Genomic DNA, 16,518 nt, shown 5'->3' on the forward strand with positions numbered 1-16,518 from the left:
TTTGTTCTTTATTAAATAAAGTAGGTTTTTGTACAGTTCATGGTATGTGGTCACTTGGTTGTAGTTATATTAGATTGCTTCTCTCTGTTTTTATAATCTACCCAGTCTGTCACTGCATATACCCTCTTACAACCAAAGGAAGTAGTACAGTCTGTTCCCAAAATTCATTAGAAATGAGCATTTAAGTGCTTTATATATTTAAAAATAGTCCATATAGTCACGACTGAACAGGAAGCCAATGCAAGCTATAAAGCACACCTGTAATGACTGTGCTGACGTGGTGAAGTGTATGCAAGAACACGTGCTGCTGAATTATGGATGTACTGCAGCCGTTTTATTGATTTAGCAGGTAAACCAACAAATAGTGCATTACAATAATCAATCCTGGAAGTAACAAATGCATGAATAAGCCTTTCAGCGTCAGGTAGAGTAATGTAAGGCCTAATTCTTGCAATGTTTCTGAGATGATGGAATGCAGATTTTGTAATACTCTTAATATGTGAGTCTAGTGTTAGGTGAGTGTCAAAAATCACACCAAGGTTACGAGCATGAGCAGATGGAAATAAAACGCTATCATCCATAATCAAATTAAAATGTCTCCCTTTGTGAGTAGCCGCAGATGTGCCAATGAGTAGAATCTCTGTCTTGGAAGAATTCAATTGTGGTGCATCCATGTTGCATTTCCTGCACACACTCCGAGAGAATTCTAGAGGTGATTGTAGGATCAGATTTGGAGCTGTTGTACATTTTTTGTTTCATCAGCATAAAAGTGATACCCCAAAGGAAGCATATAAACACTAAACAATATGGGACCCAGGACAGATCTCTGAGGAACACCATGGCGGACTTGTCTCACAAGACAACAAACTGGAAACGATCAGTGAGGTATGATTTGAACCAGTTAAGCACAGTACCAGTGATACCAAGCCAGCTCTCCAGCCTATTTGGCAGTATAGAATGGCACACTGTGTCAAAAGCTGCACTGAGATCTAACAAGACCAAAATGGTAGAGGCTCTAGAGTCAGCTGAGACAAGTAGGTAATTCATAACACGAACCAAGGCTGTCTCTGTTCTGTGTTCTTTTCTAAACCCAGTCTGAAAAGGTTCGAAAAGCTTGTTGGATGACAAGTGTGAGTGGAGTTGTGCCACAACAACACGTTCCAAAACCTTAGCAAGAAAGGGCAGATTTGAGATAGGCCTAATTTGATAGGTCAGACTTATCACATCCAGGCTTTTTAAGGACTGGTGTAATGGCTGCAACCTTAAGGGCTTTTTGAACAATACCAGTTGTAAGAGAGGTGTTCACAATGTTACAAATGAGGGGACTAATTGAAGAGAGACACCCCTTAAAGGAACACGCCAACTTTTTGGGACTTAAGCTTTTCATCTCCGTGCATGCCGTAACTCTGTCTGACGCACCCACCGCTAGCCTAGCTTAGCACAAAGACTGGAGGTAAACGGCTTCAGCTAGCATAATCACTCCGCCCAAGTAGCAGTGCTTCGCCTTCTGAGAATATAGTTCCCAGTATGTATACTTGTTAGAAGATGGCTGTGTCTCATGTGACCTTGTTATTTGTATACGCTGTGACTATACAAATCACAACATGTAAATAGGAAAATGTTGGCGTTATTTTGTCACTTATTGGGAGCAGTATGCTAGCTGGAGCCGTTTACCTCCAGTCTTTGTGCTAAGCTAGGCTAGCGGTGGGTGCGTCAGACAGAGTTACGGCATGCACGGAGATGAAAAGGGTATATATGGACTTATCTAACTCTGGGGGATACGGTGAATAAGCTTAAGTCCCAAAAAGTCGGCGTGTTCCTTTAAGAACAGATGTTGGGATTGGGTCGAGGGTACATGTTGTTGTTATGACTATGACACTTGAGAATGCAGTTTCAGGAAAACTAACTGGAATTGCAGAATTGCAGAGCAAGGTACAAACTGATAGACTTATAGATGCTTAAAATTGTATCCATAACGAAACTAAGAAATGTGTAACACTCCTGCACAGAAGAACAAATTGATGGCTTAATTGGTGCAAGAATTCTGTTGATCGTCTTAAAAATCTTGTTGGGATTTGCAGCACCATCACTAATGATAGACGAGTAGTACTTTGTTCTTGCTGTCTTAAGAGCTTCAAGCGTATTGACTCAAATGTTCATCATACATTAGTTTAAGGACAGTTAAAACTGATTTCTTATATTGGCGTTCAAGCTGTCTGCTTTTCACCTTAAGAGCCCTGAGCTCAGTGGTATACCAAGGAGATGATTTAACAAATGAAACAACACGTTCTCTCCTAGGGGCTAACACGTCCAAAGCGGAGGACAAAATAGAATTATAGTGATCAACAGTTTCAACTGTAGAGTCTGATTTCAAATATTCTGTGTAACCCCCACACACAGTTATACATCAGTACCTGTATGTGTCAGGATTCAAGTCTAACACACCACTCATGACCACAGCTTGAGCTGCACCAGTGTCTGTTAACATAGAAACTAGTTTAGACAATTTTAGACGTAACACAATCATGTCTATTCAGGTCAAGTGCAGTTTAGGTCAAGAAATCGAAGGATCTGTTTAATCTGGATTCACCAGGTTGTTAATGACAATTTTAATGAAAGTTACAATTGACTCCGAATATTTTCTGCCACCTTAATAATAGATGATGTGTGATAACAAAAATGAAAGGAAAATCCTGTCCTCCACCCCAGCTCTCACACTTATGCATATTATATCTTTGTAGTTAGTTATAAAACTTACAAGAACCAAGAACTCTGCTCATTATTAGTTTATCTGTTTCAGCTGTGTTATCTTGTTTCATTTGATCATCTCCCTATCTATTGAAATGCCTTTTGCCTTCATTCAGAATGAAGTCTTGTTCGATTGATTGTTTGTTTTGGTTCACACTCTCTGTCAGCATTTTGAGCAGTTCCTGGTTTCTTTATATTTTGCTGAGTTTTGGATTTCTTGTTCCTGATTTCAAATCCTGATTGTATTTGTGTGTGGACTGATTACATGTGATCGACCCTTTGCCTGGTGTGGACTATGACCTTGGATTATATTAGTTAATAAACTGCGTTTGGATTCTCACTCTCTCTGCTGAATGCTGCCTTACCACCACAACCACATAATGACAATGCTTATGCAAATGAGATTGCTCATCACACAAAGCTGTCATAGCTTAAGAAGACGTGCAATATAGGGTCTTATTAACTTTTTTTTTCTTTTTTTAAAAATTGTAATGAAAAGAAGTTGTTCCAAAATCCTAATTTGTGTTCCACAGAAGAAAGAAAATCATGATGGTTTGTTGGGTACATAAATGAGATAAACCTTACATTTTTGAGTGAATTTAAGTATTATATCTTCTTATACATTTGCTCATTAATAAATATCATTGACAGGCAACATCTGTCCCCATTTCAAGAGAATTTTTTTATTTATTTTTCCTGGAGTATTTCTCTACAGGTCTGTATTTTATCTTACATTGTATTCTGTTATGACTTAATCTGTCCCATTTTAATCCATTCCAGGAATGACGATTTGGGCCATTTTGTAAATAATCATTGAATGAAAATTGATTGTTATGATTTCAGAATGCCTTAATTTCAGTTTCTCCACATGTGTTGTATGCATAGCATATGTCTTCTGGTATGTTTTCTGGTATGTTTAGACATGGTTTCATTGGCATTTTGGAGGTGGAGGGACATAAAAATGTAGTGGGGATTCTACTGTCTTACAAGATATGAAATGATACTCTCCCCTCTGACCTTTGGGGTGCAGGTCAGACGGCTGCAAACAGGTGGCAATGTGAGGAACTTGAACCCACGACAGCTCATAAAGAAACTCTAGATGTGCATATCTTGGGCATATCTGAGTACAGACGCTCTGCACTGAAGAGGAGATAGGTAGAGAGCAGATGAAAGACTGAGAAAGGGAGCACTGAATGCATAATTTCTTGCTAATTAAAGGGATAGTTCACCCAAAAATAAACATTCTGTAATTTACTCACCCTTGTTTCATTCCAAACATGCATGGCACACTTTCTTATATGGATTTTCATTAAAAACATGAAAACTCTGAAAAAACCTTATGACCTTGTAGAATATTTCAAGTCTTTTGTAGCCCTTTGACAGCTTTGTGTGACTTTCATTGAACAATGACTTGTATTTCAATGTGTTCCTCAAACAGCTTCAGAAGACTCGTAATATATTGCATGAGTCATATAGGCCACTGTTATGAAATTTCTATGCTGATTTTTTTCATTTAGTCATTTTGGAGCTTGACAGTGCCATACCTTGTTTACTTCCATTACATTGAAAATATCTCATCAAAATTCATCCTTTATGTTCCACAGAAGAAAGAACGTCATACAGGTTTGGAACAACATGAGGGTGAGTAAATGATGACAGAATTTCCATCTTTGAGATGAAATTTATTCATTTAACTAATGTATCTTTGTCCCTGTGTTTGTGGCATCCTGCTGTCAAGAGCTGCCCATTCATCTATTTGGGGAAAGTGAGCAGTTACCAGGTGACCCATTTGCAAAGTGAACAACAGTATGTCTCAGGTGACACACTTTCCTCCTGTCACACTAATACCTCTGTGCTCTTGCCAGGATGGATGGAGAGAGTGTCTTCTGAAGCCCAAGTAATCAACAGAAACAAGGAAAGATGGGTTATCCGGGTGTCTGGGTTGTTTTCTCTTTATTCCTAATCTTTATATCAAATTATCTGAATTTTTAAATGAATATTCAGGGCATGTTTAGATGTTTCAAACTTCGTTTAGCAAGCACAGATTCCATGCAAGTCTGCTTTTGCTCACATGTTATTATTCAAACAAATTCCTTCACAGGAATTTATCCCATTTTGATCAATTCTTTAATTATTGGAATAATAATTAAGATAAATATTTTTACTGTTTGGGTTTTTATGAATAACACATAATAATGTCAACACAACTGAAACCACATAAGGTGTGAGGTGGAAAATGTGTCTCTTGGAAAGGAAAGCATGCACATTTACAGGCTTCTGTTATAGGCACACACACACACACACACACACACACACACACACACACACACACACACACACACACACACACACACACACACACACACACACACACACACACACACACACACACACACACATATATATATATATATATATATATATATAAGTCATGCATACAGTCCTGAATTTTCCCCATTTTCAGACACTCATCCTGTTAATTGCATCATTATTCTTTAAGACAAACATTTTCTAATACATTTTAAAATCCTTTTGTTTAGTTTTTTGTGGTTGTTTATTTGACTTCAATGTGGGTTGACTAAAGTGGACTTCAGTTAGAAGCCTATTTATAGATATAGGAATGTTCTTTGTGGCATTTTCAAAAGATGCAGCGACGGGTAAAATGTCAGTCATCTGATAGTCAAATGTGCTGTCACATCCTGAACCACAAAGTTATTGAGAAAAACATTTCCATCAGATAACACCTTCAATGAGAAATCCCCTGCCTCCATGCAGCTCTTTTTAAAGTCTAATGCATTCAGATGCAGTAGTATATTGATTTATTGAACAGACATTTTCATGGCTGTGTTTAAATTCTCATCCAGCAGTGTTATGTACACTGTGCTTGACATACTAAATGAAACCAAAAACAAGATATTTACATCAGCAGCTCAAAGACACAATAATATACTTATCTACACAAAATAATATGGTAATACTTTATTCCAATAGTTCACTTTAGACATTCTACTGACTATAAGTAACTTTGCAACTACATGTCAGCTTATTCTACAAACCCGGACCCTAACCTAACAGTGTACTAGTATTATAATGAGAGTTAGTTGACATGTAGTTGCAAATTAATGAGAATTAGTTGCAAAGTTAGGCTACTTATTATAGTTAGTACTTACTAAAGTGTCACTTCACAGACCTCGTGGCCTAGTGCCATGTGAACCTCCGAGAGCAATGTTCCCAAGCTCTCCACAACAGCTTTATTGAGTAATTTACAGTATAGAGAGCCATAAACGCAGCATATGTTTGCATACAGAAGGTCTTTAGCTCTATTAAGAGGATTTACTATAAGCATCAGAGGACACATTAACTACAGAGAATCCATTAATCGTGACAGCAACGTCCTGAAACGTGTTTTCACGTACGCCTTTATACATCTTTCTGTCTTGTAATGTGCGACGATACGCCAGCTTTCTCTGAATCGCATTAGCACGAAAGCCTGCGGACATGGCTGTCCCTGTCTGGAACTGTGTGTGTGTAGTATACGTCCTTGACTGTAGGTCATGTTTCTTGCCGCACTGCTGTGTTCATGCCAGGATGCTCTTTTGGATTTACTGCGCTGCAGATTAGCTGCTTGTTGGCGTGTGTTTATCCATGTGAGTGAGATTTATACTGTTATTCCCTCTGATTTATATCACCAGACAGCGTTCTTATGTAATACATCGATTGCTGGGAGGTTGGATCTGTCTGGCGCCTTTGTCATGAAGGCGGTATGTGTCGTGCTGACGTCATTCGCATAATCCTGTTCTCGCAGCTCTCACTGTGAACTTTGACGTCAATGTGCGACAGCCAGGTAAATCAACGTTTATGTAAATGGGATTGAATTATGATGTCATACTGCTCGTGCGGTGAAGAGTCAGCTGGCTTTAGCTGGACACAGCTGACAAAACAGCCCGGACTGTATGTCATTTATGGTGGATAAGCATATGAGACATGGAGTGAAGGCATATTATGCTTTGATAATGGCCTTATGATCCACTTGGACAAAAAAATGTCATTAAGTCATTAAAAGTGCTGTAAGCGTTTCTGTACTTGAGACTTTTTGCTAATTTCAACTATATATGACATCCAAATCTTCACCTTCAAAAGATAGTATGCAAATCTACATTGCAAAAAAATGATGTTCTTACAAATTTCCATTACAAATATATAACAATAATCAAATCAAGTTACTGAGGAGAAAAACAAGTCTTGAGGGAACATTAAAATTGTGAGTAATTGAGGTTATGCTAGAATAAGAAAAAAATCTCACTAATAGATTTTCTTTTTCTTTTCTTTTTTTTTTTTTTGCAGTAATCATATAAAATGATTCACATGTTGAGTGTTTCTAATTGGATAAAATTGTGTAGGCCGCTCCTCTGGCTCTCTTGTTTACAGGGCTGTCATAAATCCACTTGTGATTTCAAGTAGCGCATATTTCAGATATCTGTCAGTAAAGATATTTTATATGTGATATTCCCAAATAATTCACTTACAGCACCTATACACTTAGTAATAACTCAGGCTAGCTGCTAATCATTAGCTACTCAGATAAAAAAAGAGTCAATGTTTTACCAAACTCTGCTAGAAAAGCAATGTTTTCTGTAGTTCGTTTAAGTGAAAATATCCACTGAAACCTCAACAGTGCTGTTTTATACTCAATTTGTAGCTTCGGCTATGAAGCTATCCTTTAGCTGGTGCTTTATAAGTTTTAAAGTCCCCCTGTGGTGAAAATCAAGTTTTTTATGTTGTTTATATGTCTATGTGGTGTTTTTAATATGCTTTAAGACAAACCATGTGCAAATTCATAAGTCGACACCATTGCTGAGTATTTTCTCCTTAAAACTGCTGTGAACCAAAGACAGTCTCAAAAACGCGGTTTGAAATCGCTGGTGTTTCTGACATCACAAACTTGTAACCAATCAGGTCAACGTGCGTTATTTAAGTTGTCACTACCAAAACTCCATTCCTAAAAGTGTGTATGTGTAGCTAATTTTATTTTATCAACACACAGATTTTCAAATCTTTAGGCCAATTTAAACTCAGAGATTCGATGGGAAGAGAATTAATATTCATAAAATATTACCGATTACTCTACATTACATCGATTACTATACACTACAAGATGAGAACACAAAAACATGAACTGGAATGAGCTGTAGACTTGCTTTATAGCTGGAATTGCAGTTTGATAATTAATAATCTTTGCAACATTGACACTTTTGTTGTCACAACTTATCAACACTGAAGTGAATTGAGCTGAACAATGACACTATTCTTTTCTGTAGAGCTGATTAATAGCTGAAAGTGTTACTTAATTGATGGACTTTGCATTAATGACATTGTTATTTTCCTGTTTATGAATGTGCAGCTGCTTTGAAACAATCTGTATTGTATAAAGATCTATATAGATAAATGTGATTTGACTTGACAGGAATTAAATGAATACAATCATGTTTGTCAAAAAAAAACAAAAAAAAAAACTGGCATGGTGGGAGAAAAACGCATATATATCCAATATGGATCCGTTCATTATACTGTATATATATACTGTTTATACTGTAAATACTGTGTATGAGGCATCAGAAAAACATGACACATAAAATAAGCATAAAATATCTTTACTTAAAATAACCCCTCGAAAATAGTGGATCAGAGTATGGCTGAACAATATTGCTTAACATAGCCCTCGAATTCAAGTAAAGTACATTCAATAACACGTTACACAATATATGTCTTTACAATTGCATATCATAAGACATAAGTCCAGTGGTCCCAGTGCTTCAGAGGAGCTGATGGTGACCTCCTTGCTTAACCTGCAAGATTTATCGATTGGCATGTTGGTTTCTATTAAGACTCACTCACTGTGTTGCTTGTCACGGCTTGTGCATTGCTGTTCAATACAGCTGGAAAGACGAATTTCACTCGCAGTCCAAGATTCAAGCATAGCATTAAGCAAAACCCAATAAGGAACGGCACATTAAGGAACTATATCGGGGTTTCATGCAATTATTGCTATTTCTTTTAAGCTGAAATCTTGAGCATAGCAATTGCTATAAATGACATCTTTCAGAAACACACAAAAAGAATATGCAATTACAATGATCTGAGGCACAAATACTCCAAACCAAAAGCTGCTCTGATTGTACAGTATGTGATAGATTTTGTGCGTGATTTCCCGGCGTGCCCACAGGGACATTTTGCCACGTGCGTTCATTTTGAAATGGGGATTTTCTAGATCTTGCAGCCTAACGGAAAAGTCCACTGGGTTTCATTAAGCTTCGGCATTGCTGAGACTGCCAGAGATTACAGGCCTGGCAGGGAAGGCCAGCAGGCACAGATGGCTTGTGTTCAGGTATCGGCTGCAACCCTGCGTTTAATCTCAGATGCAGGCCTAATCTCTAGAGCCAATACAAATATACTAAAATACTCCATTTATGTATTAAATATCCAGTGTATATATTGCTTCTCATTTTGTTTGTCTATGCATCACATATGTAAATCAGAGCATCAAACCAAGTTGGCATTCTAATTCCAAATAATTCAAGCATTTGCACTAATAAAGTAAACCAGAGAATGAAGCAGAAAGAGAGATAGAAGGACAGTACAAACGCATGATTCCCTGCATAGCCTCTTTACTCTCCATACAGCACATCTGTTCTGCTGGACAGCTGGCAGGATGCCCAGCACCACTGCATGGAGGGTGAAGGTGCTTTGAGGCCCTTGGCCCGGGGCCCCGCGCTTGCATATCCCACTAAGGAAGGGGGGGGAAGGGGTGGCGGGGTCTGGGGGATCCTTCACTTGAAAGACGCACAGACTTTGCGATCTTTAAGAGGTTGAGGGGGGCGATAGTTATCCACCATGCAGCAGGCCGTCTCTTTCTCTGCGGTAAAAAGCAGAGCTCGGAATTTTTTCATCTGTGCAGGAAGAGAAAGAATGAGAATGAGTTTTTATCATCTGTTACTATTTATGTATTGGGGGAATGCTTATAATTCTGCGAACTGGTTAAACATTAACTCTCCTAAACAAACACATTTTCATTCGTTCTCACATTTTGAATAGAATTTCATGTTAGTCAAGTTCTTTTTATATTCATAGAGGCTAGGAAATGAGGCATGGCGACCTGAGGTTATGTGCACATTTCCAGCCTTGAACCAAAGTCGTGATGCAAGCATTCGACAGGGTCGTGTTGATTTTCACAAAAGCGCTAGATGCCACAGAGGTTGAATAGAGAGGAAAATACAACTGACTATGACTAGCCGGTTTTTGTCTAGTTTGTCTTGTCTAACTGTCTCAGATGAGGGAAGATATCTAGCCGGTTTTAAAAATGGAAAGCCTAAAGACTAAAAGCATAACAATCATAATTGGATGGTTTCTCATTGGATTGCCTACATTTGGATAGTTCACATGATTTTCTTCATTTTCACATGAAGTAGTGACTACAGTGTGCAATATATTTAATTTAAAAAAAATGATATAAATACATACAGTTTTTATATTGATATATTTACACTGATTCATAATAAAATTTTATGTACTTTAAATATATATATATATATTGAATTTATAGGACTAATCACACTACTGTTCAAATGTTTAGGGTCGGTCGGTAAGATTTTATATTTTGAAAGAAGTCTTTTATGCTCATTGGTAAAATTGTGAAATATTATTACTTTAAATTTAAATGTAATATTATTAATTTAAAATAACTGTTTTCTGTTTGAATATGTTTTTGTTTTTTTAAAGGTAATTTATTCCTGTGATGTCAAAGCTGAATTTTCAGAATCATTACTTCAGTCTACAGTGTCACATGATCCTTTATCATTCTAATATTTGCTGCTCAAGAAACATTTCTCATTATTATCAATATTGAAAACAGTTGTTCTGCTTAATATTTTTGTGAAAATCATGAAAAAAAAATTTCAGGATTCTTTGAAAGTTCAAAAGTACAGCATTTGTTCCAAATCTTTCCCTTTTGACCAATTTAATGGGTCAAATAATGCTGAATAGCATTATTAATTTATCGAAAAACTTTTTAACAGTAGTGTATGTGGACTTTAAAAAAAGTTATGTACAATCACCAAAACATTTCTAAGTAAAAATGTACCAATTTGCAAACCCTACTCAAAAAGGACTATAGTTTTCTTAAGAAGGTTATGTAAATGTGTGTTTCATAGATGTTACTTGTGATTTTAGTCCTGTTCAAATCAACAAGCTTGTGTTTTTGCTCACAATCTCGGTTAACTGTTTCTGGTAATCACTGTTAAGAGTCAACAAGGTATTCTCTGTATTATGTGAGATGCCACATTCAGTAAGCATGTGGCTTTCAAACTCCCCCTCAATGCTTGTATTACTGGTGTAAATTGTGTCACCTGCGCAGAGCTAACGCTGATCGACTGCTTGCAGACAATCCATGTGACGCTCTCGTACAGAGGGGGGGTGGTCAGAGACCCTGGGTACGTCCAGTACTCCAGAGATTTCGGGAGCAGGCTGGTTGGGTCAAAGTCTGTGAATGAGGTCTGCTTTCCCTGCAAGATAACAAACACACAATTGACCGTGAATAAAGCAGAACTGATTTCTAACTTTAGCAAGAAATAAAAATGTAATTGAATTGGTAGACATGCCTTGGACTTGATAGCATCCATAGCATCCAGAACCTTCTGAAGCTTAGGATTGTCTTCACCGATCTGATGGAAAACAAAACCAAAAAACAATGTTTAAGCCTAATTTTGTGTCGAGTATTTAATGCTCATCAAAGCTTTTATTTGATTAAAATACACTCTAAACATTGCTGGGTTGTTTGAATCCATGGTTGGGTCAAATATGGACAAACCCAATTGTTGGGTTTAAAAGTGTAATACAAAAATTTAAACCAACATTTGGATTTGTCCATTTTTGACCCAACCATGGGTTGAAACAACCCAGCATTTTTTAGAGTGTACAGTAAACAGTAATATAGAGAAATATTATTACTTTAAATTGAAATAAAAATATAATTAATTTAAAATAACTCATTTCTATTTTAATATATTTTGAAATGTATTCCTGTGATCAAAGCTGAATTTTCAGCATCATTACTCCAGTCTTCAGTGTCACGTGATCTTTCAGAAATCATTCTAATATTTGCTGCTAAACAAACATTTCTGATTATTATAAATGTTGAAAACAGTTGTGCTGCGAAATATTTTCATGGAAACTGTGTTACATTTTCTTTCAGGATCTGATGAATAAAAAGTTTAAAAAACAGAAATAGAAAATTGTTCAAAGATTTGCGGAAAGAAAGTGACTAAGGCATAATAGTTTATTAATAATTAATAATTTGTTAAATTTTTTATATTCTGTTTTATTATTACATTTTATTTATTTTATTTCCGTGCAAAAATATAATGCACATTACTGCTCATATTGCAGCCATATTGGCTGTTTATTAGTACTTATAAAGCATATATTAATGCCTTATTCTACATCCATTAATCCTAAACCTAAACTTAACAACTACCTACTGTAACTAACTATTAATAAGCAGTAATTAGGAGTTTATTGAGGCAAAAGTTATAGTGAGAATTGGACCCTAATCTAAAGTGTGACCAAAATGTAAGACTGCACACAAACCTCCAGAAACACTCCGACCACAGCAAGACCATCAGACTTATCGGCTGCTTCCCCAAAGCTGGCATATTTTGTGTTCCAGTGGACCAGATGGAGCTAAAGATGAATTTATTAGGTACATTAATATTTAATCATATATAAGAAAACATCTCACATCTCCATGAACACATTTGCCCCAGTATGCGCAGGGATTCATACCTCGGCTGGGAAGCATTTCCCATCGACTGTGTGCTCGGAGCCTTTGTCGTCACTGGCGCCCCAGTGGAAGTGGAACTGTTTGAGTCTGTATTTACCTGAGATCGGGCCTTCTGTCAGTACTAGAGCAAACAAACACAGTGATATATGTTATGTCAAAGTCTGTTACAATAGTGTAGGTTTAAATGGTTAAACTTGCTCCACAGGTTCAATCTCCCTTTTCTGTCAAAGTTCATGTGAATGAGACTTAAAACAAACCATTCAGCTTTAATGCAATCTTGTGTGTACATGTGTGATTTCCCACAACTCCGTGCAAAAGAAGCTGTCACTGGGGAGCGAGATAGCAGAGGTGTTGCATATTTCTTTACACAACAGTTTAATTTTAGGCTTTACACTTGCTTAGACATGCAATACAATAGACTATAACCTATAAATAAGCATAACCTATAAAATTGTGTTTGCAAACTATCTATTAAAAGATCAAACATAACAGGATACTGTTGTGAATTAATATTTAACTATGTAGTAGGAGCAAAAGCCAACTTTCAAAATGCTTCCCAATGACTTTGAAAAAGTTGCTTTAGATTTTTAAGTACAAATCCACTTGGATGTTTCAGTCATTTTAACTTAAATTACAAACACGAGTTAAAAATGTTATAACTTATAAAATTTTTTAAATAAAAGTTGAAAATTGCTTAACTTATATTGATGAGTTAAAGCAAAGTAAAAACATGTGTTGTCATAACATATTGACCATATATTTTTTTTTTACAGTGAATATTCAGCAATAATACTCTGGGATTACATATAGTGTCCGATGCAACCTCCTTATTATATAACTTTTCCTTCTAAATAGTATCTAGGTTAACACTGCAGTCGTTTCAGGAACACTCTGCCTAAGTTAAGCTAATGATTAATACAAGAATAGGCTGGCAATTCATTATAAGAATTAACAAAGAGGTCACCAACTTGAGCTGTCGTTATCATCGGCGAAGGTCACTTGGAAAGAGTGTCCATTATTCAGGATGTCCAGTGAAGTGCTGGGGTCATACTTCAGCTTCAGCGGCTTCAGTTTATCATCATAAGACGCTCCCTTGGTTTGAATGTCTATTGGAGACTGGCGAGGTCCATCAGCAATGGGGAAGTCTTTACACCATGTCTGAGGTCCTGCGGTGGAAGGTGACACAGAGGTTAAACAGTGCTATTATAAGCATCTGGCACAAAAATACATTAAATTATTTTTCATAATATACATTTGAGCAGCATCCATCCTTAGGTTATATGTCTTTTTCAAAGGTTGCTTTTTAAATCACTTAATATCTTTTACATCTTTGCTGGCGGGAATTAAAAAGCCTTTATATGAAGAAAAAAAAATTGAATTGCAGTGTCCAAAGTATTATCTGCATATGGGATAAAATAAAAATCTGCATTTACGTGAAGAAAAAATATATGGTTCTATATTCGATACAAAATACCGATTTATATGCATTTATTTATGCATATAGTGTAAGTGAAATCTGTACATTCTGTACTTGTCACATATGATTGTGCTGTAGACAAGGTGATCATGTCTTAGGTGCAAAGAGGGGACATGTAGAATGAGGCATAATCTGATTCATTTTACATGTTATTTTTAAATAGCCTATAAAATCATATGGATCTGAAAAATCATAATCACGTGTGAGATCTTAGCCTACCGTTATGGTCTGCGTATCCCCATCCGTGAGACATTATGACAACTGTGCCGCGGTCCTCTCAAGTGTCTTCAAGTGTCCTAAAGCAGTGTCAGTGTCCTCAGACAGATGAGCTGTCGGTTTATATAGCCTCTCTGGACGCGGTTTGTTCACATGACCGTATATTAAATGTGTGATCAGCAGGAGGAGCTACACAAGAGATCGATATTGCGCGCGCTCGCTCTTTCGGAATGCGCGCTCGCATCTGTGGGAATATCGGAGTCCTTTTGCTTTGATCTGCGGATCCATTCGAAAGACATTCTTAACATTCTGTGATTGCGTAATCAGATACTTGTGGCACGCCGGGTTCTGATGACGTAGAGTGCCAGTGTGATACAGTAATGTAAATGAGTGCAGTAAATGAATCATCCCTCCATCAAATCCTCCAGCAGAGAGAATGAATGGCGGGTTTACGCAACACTCTGCTACTACGGCTAATATTTGACGCTTTACAAAGAAAGACCTTGTGACTGAAAACAGAAATGAGTGTGTGACGGTCAGTGTGTGTAGCCTAATGAAATGATGAACATATAGGCTAGCGTAGGCTACTAACATGTTGTATTTAGGCTATAGTGCCACAAATAACACAAACACCAACAGATACTAGCCAGTAATTTGCGTATTTATTATTATTATCAATATTATTATTATTATTATTATTATTATTATTAATTATAGGCTCTACAATAAAATAAAGGGGGGAAAATTAAGTAAAAATTTTTACAATTTAATTTTTAATTCGTAGATTTTAAACTATTATTATGATTGGAGGGTAAATTAGTACTGGAAAATAGCTTGTGATTTCTGTAAATAGTAAAATCGATGTTATTTTAGTCGAGATGTTTTTGTAAATGTTGCTATGTGTATAGATTAAGTTATTATGTTTTGGATTTGATTGCCATCTCGTGGTCGAGAGTCGAAACTACTCTCGACCTCAAAATGTTTAATATATGGACAAACAAGTGGATAAATGCACAAATGTATCCTGTTTGATTGAGGTCCAATTTAAATAAAAAAAATAAGTAGGCTAAATGTCTAAACCAAATAATTTGTTTACGTATTTTTATAGATTATATGCTACATACACTACCGTTCAAAAGTTTGGGGTCAGTAAGATTTTTAATGTTTTTAAAAGAAGTTTCTTCTGCTCACCAAGGCTGCATTTATTTGATACAAAACCATAATAATAATAAAAAACAGTAATATTGTGAAATTGTTTTCTATTTTAATATATTTTAAAGTGTAATTTATTCCTGTGATCAAAGCTGAATTTTCAGCATCATTCCTCCAGTCTTCAGTGTCACATGATCCTTCAGAAATCATTCTAATATGATGATTTGATGCTCATGAAAACATTCATTATTATTATCAATGTTGAAAACAGTTGTGTACAATTTTTTTTCAAAATTCTTTGATGAATAGAAAGTTCAAAAGAACAGCATTTATTTAAAATAGAATATTTTCTAACATTATAAATGTCTTTACTGTAACTTTTGATTAGTTTAACTCATCCTTAATGAATAAAAGTATTGATTTATTTTATTTATTTCCCCCCAAAATAAAATTAAAATTCTTTCTGACCCCAAACTTTTGAGCGATAGTGTTTAATGTTACAAAAGCTTTAGATTTCAAATAAATGCTGTTCTTTTGAACTTTCTATTCATCATAGAGTCATGAAATAAAAATGTAAATAACTTTTTTCAACATTGATAATAATCATAAATGTTTCTTGAGCATAAAATCATCATATTAGAATGACTTCTGAAGGATCATGTGACACTGAAAACTGGAGTAATGATGCTGAAAATTCAGCTTTGATCACAGGAATAAATTACACTTTACTGTATATTCACATAGAAAACAGCTGTTTTAAATTGGAATAATATTTCACAATATTACTGTTTTTGTTTGTATTTTTAATCAAATAAATGCAGCCTTGGTGAGCAGAAGATACTTCTTTTTAAAAACATTAAAAATCTTACTGACCCCAAACTTTTGAACGGTAGTGTATAGGCCTATGTGTACATTTTCATGAACAATAAATGCATATTACTTTATAGATATTTTAGAAATTGTAAGATATTATCCGATCTATCTGAATCTACCACACAACTTATTTGCAGTCTTATATGGCTGAGCCTGCCAGAGAGTTTTCTAACCCATGAACAAACAAATGTATGTGTGAATTCACGAATGCAGATTT

At 35.9% G+C, this 16,518-nt stretch overlaps 1 protein-coding gene across 1 annotated transcript; it reads right to left on the reverse strand.

Moving 5' to 3' along the window:
* Positions 1–8,383: 8,383 nt before the first annotated feature.
* ca2 (carbonic anhydrase II) lies at positions 8,384–14,518 on the reverse strand. The gene is made up of 7 exons (XM_082183204.1): positions 14,280–14,518; positions 13,552–13,749; positions 12,586–12,704; positions 12,391–12,483; positions 11,403–11,465; positions 11,151–11,306; positions 8,384–9,695 (listed from the first exon to the last, which is right to left on the reverse strand). The coding sequence occupies exons 1-7, from the start codon at positions 14,311–14,313 to the stop codon at positions 9,576–9,578; spliced, it is 783 nt and encodes a 260-aa protein (XP_082039330.1). The 5' UTR covers positions 14,314–14,518; the 3' UTR covers positions 8,384–9,575.
* Between the last annotated feature and the right edge of the window lie 2,000 nt (positions 14,519–16,518).

This window comes from Leuciscus leuciscus (assembly GCF_965113295.1).
Source record: "Leuciscus leuciscus genome assembly, chromosome: 11".
Lineage (NCBI taxonomy): Eukaryota > Metazoa > Chordata > Actinopteri > Cypriniformes > Leuciscidae > Leuciscus > Leuciscus leuciscus.